The sequence below is a fragment of the Streptopelia decaocto genome (genome assembly GCF_964273445.1).
Source record: "Streptopelia decaocto genome assembly, chromosome: 5".
Classification (NCBI taxonomy): Eukaryota; Metazoa; Chordata; class Aves; order Columbiformes; family Columbidae; genus Streptopelia; species Streptopelia decaocto.
The window spans coordinates 5,421,129-5,430,252 of record NC_138659.1 but is presented as its reverse complement, the minus strand read 5'-3'; the positions used below and the strand labels follow the sequence as shown (position 1 = coordinate 5,430,252).

General features: G+C 56.1%; 1 protein-coding gene across 1 annotated transcript; it reads right to left on the bottom strand.

Moving 5' to 3' along the window:
• Positions 1–1,778: 1,778 nt before the first annotated feature.
• On the bottom strand, positions 1,779–5,990 carry LOC309440068 (leucine-rich repeat-containing protein 19; the record flags this gene model as incomplete). Its single annotated transcript, XM_082053375.1, has 4 exons — positions 1,779–2,316; positions 2,810–2,956; positions 3,491–3,998; positions 5,904–5,990. 4 exons carry the CDS (start codon positions 5,988–5,990, stop codon positions 1,952–1,954), a joined length of 1,107 nt encoding a protein of 368 aa, XP_081909501.1. The 3' UTR covers positions 1,779–1,951.
• Between the last annotated feature and the right edge of the window lie 3,134 nt (positions 5,991–9,124).

The following is a 9,124-nucleotide window of genomic DNA, read 5'->3' as shown; positions in this document are numbered from 1 at the left end:
CTTGTGCTGGAGTTCCCCCAAGCAGGGGCAGAGGGGCTGTATTAAAGAATAAACGGATGGGCCTCCCAGCAGGGTCAAAGTAGACAAGCAAGCCACCATTAGGTACTGAGAGATGAGAGTAAGAGAGATCCTGGATAAATAAGCCTGGGAAGCCATCATATTTTTAATCTCCTTTAAGACATCACCGAGACCAAAAGTAAAATATTGTACCTAACATGAGTTCATGGGATTGAAATGCATCTTGAAAAGGTCAGAGAATACTTTCCAAAAGATAACTGAAATGCATTTTTTCAGCCCTCAGATTTAAGTCTCTCGTGTTATCTGAAAGATGTTAGAAGTTTCAAAAAAATTACAACATGTATTGTATTTTCACAGGCAGCTGTTAGGATCAGCCCAGGAGGCAAAACATGAGGCAGTGACTGCAAAAGTAAATTACAGTATAGAGATATGGTATTTAAGAGCAAACACTGGCTGGCTGCTAAAACAAGCTAGCAGGCTTTCCTCCTCCTCCAGGCTTCAAACAGCACTTTGCTCCCTCTCTGGAAGGTGCTTTAAGTCAAGGGCCTGTATCACCCATTCAGTGCCTGAGACACTTTGGTTTACATTCTGTGACGTGTATTATTTACTTTTGTATACATTGTGTTCTATAAATATCTTAATAAGCAGAGAAATAAAAAGGCAGCTCACAGTGAAATGTAGGTTTGAAGGAGATGGGGGAACTGGCCGTGTGGCAGGGCTGCAGGAAATGCCGTCCCTCTGACGATCCTTCATGCTCCGGAGCATGACGGAGAGGTTCCCAGGCTATCAGGGATGGTAACGACTGGGCTGTGCCCTGGGAAATATTCCCAGCTGGATGGTACCAGCCTCGTGAATCACTTACTGAGGGTAAATGCTGCTCCTGCTCCCTGTTTTTAACTCCAGCACAAGCCACGAGGGCATGACCGGCTACAGCAGAAACAACATGGAGTTACCTATGTCTCATGTGCTGTTTATCATACCACAAAGATGACAAGAATGCAAAAATTATAACGTTTGTATAACTCCACGGTTAGAGATACACGGCTCTGTAATGGGTGCCAGGGGACAGGGCTGTCTCACCCCAGCGCACGTGTCTGCCTGGTGCTGCAACTGGCGCCGCCAGCGAGTTTGCTCAGCTCTGCAGAACTGACACGGGAAAGGTAAGTGCCTTTCTAGCACATCTTGCTGGAGAAGGAGGAGAGAAAACTGTGAAGAAACACAGCGAGAAGCAACACTGGAGAGACGTGCACGGGCTGTGATGATGCACCAGGGCTGTCTGCACCTGATCAGGTAACAGATTTGTTTGCACAGGAACACTTGTTGTGCCACAGACCTGTTCTCTCACCACCACAGTTAACAACAAATGTATTTATGGTCCTTGAAAGGATATGTAAAAAAAGCCACATTCCAGCTGTGGGCCTGGGGGTCTTGTCCCAGTATGGCTGATGGGAGAGCCCAAACAAACCATTGCAGCCAGAGCAGGGTTAAAACATGCTTTAATCACATCATGGAGTGACACTGCATTGAGGGACAGAGCAGGGCTGGGGTCGGCACCATGGGGCAGCAGGGCCGGTGACCAAGAGCCCATAGGGAGCAACAGGACAGGCTCCTCTTCCCATCCCACCAGGATGCCCAGGTGCAACAGGCACCATCTCCACCGTCAGCATCCGAGCAGTGCTGGGAGAGCAGCAGCAGTTCCACCGTCACCATGCTGGTCCAGCCCCTCTGGCATCACACTGTGGCACCAAGGGTCTGGCTGCCTTCAGCCTCCATCACCATTCTGAGCCCACCCCTCCTCCTTCTCCTCATTGTTCCTCTCTGCCTGTCCCCAGCCACGTGGGGCCAAAAGCCAAGGGCAGGTGGCAAAGGGCAGGAAGGGGATGGAGGTGGACGAACAGGGAGAGACCACAGCGGTGGTGTCTGGGCTGCAGGCTCAGATGGAGAGGCGTGACTCCCGCTCCTCTTCCTCTGAAAGATGCTCGCTTGGCTGGATGTAGTTGTCCTCGATGAAGCCGTCGTCATCCTCAGCTTGCAGGTCAGCAGCACCAGGCATGGGGTGGCTCTCGCTGGCCCCCTGGCCTGAGAAGCCCCTGTCCCAGGTGCTGCCATCCTCCATGGGGCTGCCTCCGATCGAGCTGGTTTCAGGCAGCGGCCGGTGGCGGTAGCTGGCCAAGTTCTTGTGGAAGAGCTTGCACTTGGCAGCCAGTGCAATCAGGATGGAGATGCCGATTGCTGCCACCAGGAAGCCCACCAGGTACGGCCAGCTCCTTCCTCCCTTCCCGGCGGGTGGTGTGGTGGCTGTGGTGCAGGAAAGCCACATCAGGGCATAGCAGGTCAGCCTGTGGCACAGCTGGCACCCCTCAGCAGCCAGCCCTGTGCGTGCTTGAGGCGTGCAGCCAGCACTGGATTGCTTTCCTTAGGAGCAATATAAATGCTCTTCATCAAGAGCTAGCAACCAAGGGCATGTGAACACTGTGGGGAAAGCTGCCAGACGGCTGTCTGATACCGCTGCCCATCACCGTTAATTCTGCCTTCTGTGTAGCTCTGTGGCCTCTGCTAACTTTTCTGTTGCAAAACCAGCAGACACCTCCAGGTGGTGGCCACCCTCCCCATCAAGCCACCACTGGAGGCCACCCTCCCCACCAACCCACTGTACCAGCCATGGCCGGGCAGCCTGAGCCCCTGGTGCTGCAGGTGAGAGCAGGGGGTCTCCACCTGACGTCCCCTCTGAGGTGATGGAGGGCAGGAGGGAGCTACACCTTTCAGACACCTCCATGGCTGCACAACTTACCGTTGCTGTGGGTCACTGTGACCTGCTGCACTGTGCTCACTGCCCGAGGAAACCGCTGCTTCATCCAGCACCCCAGGTCCTGGGAACCCAGAGCTGCGACCTCCCGGCCCCGCAGCCCCGGGGGTGATGCGCAGGTCACCTGTACAGCTGGGAGACACACAGGCTAAGGTGGGATGGGGCCTTCGCCTGTCCCCTTCCCAGTTTAGAAAAGATGATCCCTGCTTGCTCCTGGGTTGATGGGATGCATCACAAGGTGTTCCTGGCTCTGCCCTCCAGCCTCGACGGCCCTCAGTACATTGTAAGGCACAACCAAAGAAAAAAAATCCTTGACCAAGGAATCATGCAAGTTTGTGACTGTGATTAGCAGGCTCCTTGTAAAAGGATAGTGCCAAATTCATGAATACGGAAAGAAATCCCACTGCTGCAGGGCTGTTCTTGCCTGGGAACTGAACTGAGAGGGCTGGAGCCTGATCCAGCTCCACAGGAGGAGCTGCCAAGTGCTCAGTGGCTCTTGACAACATGGTCACTTCACATAGATACATACAGGTGGATTTAGGGGTTGAAGAATATGTGTACCCCTTTTCCTGGAAGAGTGGAAGAGCACAAGGATTGAGCAGGACTGCTGTTCCCAGGGCTCCTCCTGCCCGACATCTCTTTTACCCCTCACCCCTGTCTGCTCACCTTGCCTGCGCCACAGCCACTGCTGCAGAGGGTGCGCGCTGCAGTCGCAGAGCCAGGGGTTCCCTTCCAGCCGGACCTGCGGCACTGCCTCCATCAGCTGCAGGCTCAGAGCGTCCACAGACACCAGCGCGTTGTGCTGCAGATCCAGGTGGAAAAGAGCCTTCAGCGGCAGGAAGAAAGGGACCTCAACCTCTTGCAGACTGTTATTTCTTAGGAGCAATGTGTGCAAGTTTCCCAAGCCCTTGAAAGCGTCCGTATGGAGGTAGGTGATGCTGCAGCTGCTCAGGTCCAGCAAGCGCAGTGCCCTGAGGTTGGAGAAGACTGCTGGGCTCAGTGCCAGCAGGGCATTGCTAGAGAGGTTGAGGGAGTGCAGGGAAGGGAAATCCATCAAGAGAGTCCCATGACGGGGCATGACCAAGTTGTTGAAGGAGAGGTCCAAATCGGTGATGTTGCTTGGAAGGGAACTTGGAGCGTGCAGGAGGCTCTTCCCACTGCAGTTGGCCCATCCCTGGGGAAAAAAAAAAAGCTGCTGTCTGACATAGGCTTTCTGCGCTGGGGAGGATCTCTAGACTGAGACTCCACAGAGGTTCCAATGCCTTAGTTAATTACCCTTGCAGATTTTAAAAAAGCAAAGATACAAACAGGTGTGAAAAACACAAGCTGCCAATTTCGTGTGGGGCAAGGATAAATGTAGAAAGATGAGCAGGACAAACCAGGAGTGAGAGCAACCAGCTGAAGGGGAGCTGAAGGAGACGCAAACAGATGGCGTGGGTGCGAAGGGACCAAGTTGCCACCCTCCTGTCCTGCCTTGTAGGGCAGTTGTTATACAGCGTCAGCTGGCAGAGGGCCTTCCTCTTCCTCCCCCGGATCCCCATCTCCAGCCTCCCAGGAGCTCTTGCGTGGCACAAGGGCACAGAGATACGGGTGAGACCCCAGCCCGCTGTGAGGGCAGGCAGGGGCAGGCAGGTAAGCAGGCAGCGGCAGCCAGGTGGGCTGCAAAGCGGTGGGCACCTGCACCAGGCACCTGCGTCACGAGCCGCTCCCTGGGACCTGTGCAGGATACCCCAGACCTGTCTCCAGCCCTCCCGTGTTTCAGAAGAGACACGGTGCATGGCAGCAGCTTAGTGCAGGCTGGCTGTGGCTACACTAGTAAACAAACCAGACCAGCGAACACATGCTGTTCCAAAAGGCCAGCAGTGCACGCTGGATCAATCAGTCAACCCACATGGATTGATTTTTTTTCCCCAAAAGTGCAGGGTGGGCAAATTCAAGCTGATTTGGGGGAGCAGTCCCCAGCATGTGTTACACATGCCTGGGCTTTGGGCCAGCTGCCCAAACTGAAGTTGTCAGAGAGCAGGTCAGCAATTTAAGTTTGGTTGGGCAGGTGTGAGCTCCCTCTTGATGCCATGTTTGGGGCCCACAGGCAGATAAGCTGGAAGTTTGCTGCGGTCTGTAGTCCTGGCTTTGTAGGTCCGGCCGCTTTCCAGCTAGCCAGCCTCTCTGCTTCCTTGTCTCTCGCATGATCGCCTTTCCTCTGCTGTCCCGGCTCACTGGAGGAACAGATGTACACTTACAAACCTGGGCTGCCAAGGACTGGGTTATAATGGGGCTGAGCAATGGGGGAGCTGCACAGGTCCTGTCTCAAGCTCACATAGGGCTGGGCATGAGGAGTCAGGGGAAAACAGAAAAATCTTTTGAGGGAGTATCTGAGAGCTCCATGGGCAGGTCTGCCCTGTGCCATCCGCCTGTGACAGCCACTTTTCCTGCCTCCTCCTGGCTCCCACCTAGCACAGCCAAGCCACTGGCTGCGGCACTTGTCCCAGAGGAATGGGTTAGTTATATTTCCTGCTCCTCACCAGACACTCAAGGATCCTGACCCTACAGTTGCCCTGACCCTGGCTTTGGTCACTGCATCACCATGCAGTGAAGGGAGTGAGGGGGTGGGACCCCCTCAGGGATGTGCCGTGCTGCTGCTCACCATGCGCTCCTTATCAGCAGCTGTGTTATGGCAGCAGCCAAGAGACCCCCAGAGTCAGAAATGCCATTGCTCAGGCAATGCTTTGCCAGCCCTGCTGTGCTTTGGTGAACAGGCTGGACAATGTGACGTGCTCAGCCTGAGGCTGGGAATAGGGTGCTGCTGGGCTGGGACAGGGGACCTGCAGGGCTGGGGGCAGGACAGCCAGGCTCCAGGTGTGGGTGACCCATCCCTGTGGCTTGTGGCCAGCGGCACAGCACATCTCCCAGTACACTCCACTTGCTCCCACAGGTTATCATTGCTCGTTGTGTCTCAAGCCATGCAGAGTGGGATCTGCCTGCCAGGGCCTGCTGCCCCGCAGGCGCATGGTGCCAGCAGTGGGGTGCCCCTGCCCACCCCCAGCTACTGCCCACACCAGAGCCCCCTCGGCCCCCCTACCTGGTGGTTGAGGCTGCAGGGGTGTCCCGTCACCACCGACCAAGCGCAGAGGAGGCTGCAGACCCCGAGCAGGCAGGCAGGAGCCATTTGGCTCCAGGAAACTGCTGGGCAGAAAAACAAGTCTCAGAGTAAGCGGGGAAGCCGGCAGAGCCGGCCGTGCCGAGCAAGGTGTGGCCACAGCCACACAGCCTGGGGCCCCCGCCAAGCCCCCACACCCCGGCCACACGGCCCCGCAGACCACCAGCACCTGCAAGCCAGCGCGGGGGCCGCCACGGCCCGGCGCTCTCCCACGGGCTGCACACGGGTGAAAGGTGGCGGCACCAGTTACACATTAACCACCGCGCCCGACACCTCTCACGCGCTGCCTCCCATGGCGGGCGACCAGGGACTGCCAGCATCCGCCTGGCAGAACATGGGGTGCCGTGGGGGTGTCTTGGTGGGAGCAGAGCACTGGGAGGTGCTGGGGGACAGAGGAGGAGGAGGGCACCTCTGTGGCATCCACCCTGAGATGGCCATGCTTGAGGAGAGCAGCCCCCAGCCGCTGTGCCCCCAGCGGTGCAGGGACATGCAGCAAACCTCAGCTGAAGAAGCTGGGGCTGAGGCAGCAGGAAAGTTTCCTGCAGGAAAATCAAAGTCTCACTGGGACTAAGGCGGAAAGGTGTTTAAAATGTGCAACAAACTGTCAGGTCCCTGGGCCCCACAGTGGCTCGGTAGTGTTGGTTTTCCAGCATCAGGGAGTTGCTAGTAAAATTTGTGATTTCCTTGAGCCATCCTCTGAAGGTCCCAGAGGATGGGGGTGCCTCACTGCCTCCAGCACCCCCACACAGACCCACCACTCACCACTAGTGCTCCCTGCCAGTCCTGCCGTGGAGTCACAGAGAATCAGGGAAATTGTGTCAAAGCAGCATCTTGCAGATGTTTGCTGGCACATGGTTGGGCAGGATGTGCTCCCATGCCCATGGGTGCTGGGGCGTCTGAGAGGCCAAGGGCTGGCAGAGGCGCAGCCCGGGTGGGGAGGTGCTGCCAGCACCCGCTCTGCAGCAGGGAGCCCCCAGCTCTGCCCCACTCATCATTCTCCATTGCCACCCAGCAGCAGGAAGCCGCCTGCCAACGAGAGCACAGCGGCTCCACAGTTTCCATTCTGGCGGTGGCCAGCACAGGGCGGCCCAGCTTCCCCCAGCTGTCAGGAGGCTCCTCCACAGCCACGCGTCCCACCCTTTCCTCAGGGACAGGGCTTCCCAGCAGCACATCCTTGATCCTATGACCTTGCGCCGAACACAAGCATAGCCAAGCAGCTGCCTGGTCCCCAGCTGTCCTGACATGCGACCGGGCAGGCTGGGGGTGCTTGACCACCCTGCTCCTGGGCTGCTCTTATGCCTCAGGGCAGCAGCCCTTAACTCAGCGTTGCAGGTCCCCGGGATCCACCATGCACACAAACCAAAACAAACAGCCAGACAAACAGGGCTAGAAAATGTTGCTGAGGCAACCCAGCCCGCCGGTGGATTTGCAGGGTGTTTGCGTTTCCTATCAGGAAATGTATCGGTGTGTTATGGTTTCTGGCATCTGGTGCTGTGCATTAAAATATGCAAATGATAACAAAAAGGGGTATTTTTATTACTCTTTTTTTTTTTTTTTTTAGCCCATCATGATTCAGCAAAATATTTGTGGTCTGTGGATTCAGCAGAAATTCAGGTGCTTTCAGTGTGCTGTGGGTTGGGCAGCTGGAGCTTTTTGTGTTACAGAAGAGCAAGTGTGGTGAGTTGCTTTGGCTGGGCTCGGCTGCACCCAGCTCCCCGGTTCCTCCTCCGGAGCTACATAAGGTTAAACTGGAGCTTTAGGGTCCTGGTTGGGTCTCCCCACAAAATCTTCCGGAGAGGTTTCCCACCCCACCTCCCAACCAAGGGATCTGCACAGGTAGAAACATCTTATCCAGATGTTCCTAGAAAAAATGCAAGGGGACAAATCAGCTTAGGTTAGACCTCTTGATGGATGCCTGAGATCTTCTGGGCATCACCTGGTGTGGAGATCTGATGCCAAATGCTTCCCATTTCTGAAAAGAGCAAAGCAACGTGCCGGTTCCCCTCAGGCAGTAAGAGCAGCCATGCTGTGCTCTCCGGAGGTGCACACCGCATGGCCCGCGGTTGCAAAGCCTTCCCATAAAGCCTGTTTGGTCTGTGTAAATAATCCTGTCCTCAAAGTGATTCCTCATGTCAGAGGACATTTCACAGAGTGCATCATCACTCATGGCTGTGCACGTGCTGCTGGGGGGGCACAGCACGTGTGTGCTCTCTCGTTACTGCCCCACGTGCAGCATATGTAAGCACACGCTGGCACGATGGCAATTAGAGTTCTGAGTGAGACTGACCTCTACGGCCAGTGAACTCGGGGAAGAAGCCATTTATTTATCTATCCGTGTACCTGTCCTGCTTCCTGCAGCTGTACAGAGGTGTGGATGAGCCCCTGACCCAACACTTCTGCAAATGAGCTTGAGGTTGGCCAGGCAAATAGGGACGTGGGACACTCTGGGAGAGAACGGACAGCATCAGGGACCAGCCTCAACTGCCCAGCCCCTGCGTGTCCCACTATGGGCCGGCCAGGCACATGGCATTTACATGGTGGTTGTGCCTCAAGTGCCCTCAGGGTCTCCCAGAAACAGAACCCCTTGCCTACACACAGCCCATGGCAAAACACCAGGCTTAGTTTTTCAGTCAAATGTGGGCAGTTGCATCCAGTGTCACAACTTTCTCAGACCCTCTCCATTCCTCCCATCACGGGTGGCCGGGTGGCTGCGCTGGGGGAGCCCCTGCCCGCTGCCATCCCTCCCTCAGCATGCCGCGGGCACCGTGTGGCCCCAGAGCACACTGTAAAATAGTCGGAAGTGATGAATGGATTTCCCCTTCCTTTCCATGTGTGCTTTAGATTTTTGGCCGGATACAGCATGGGCTCGGGACTCACCAAAACATGAGGCTTGCTCCCTGGCAGCCCTGACTTTCACGTGGGAACAACTTGGTTTGTGAAGCGGTGTGAGGTTCGGTGGGTGAAGCTTGCAGTGATTTCCTAGTGAATGCCTTTTATTTGCCAGGTGAAGAGCCCAGAGCCAGCCAGAGACCACGGTGGCACACAGGAGGGCTGGGGTGGGACTCCTGTGGCTGGGGGGACAGCAGGGCCATGCCATGCCACGTCCGTGCCCATGCTGGCACCATGCATGGGAAAGCACTCAG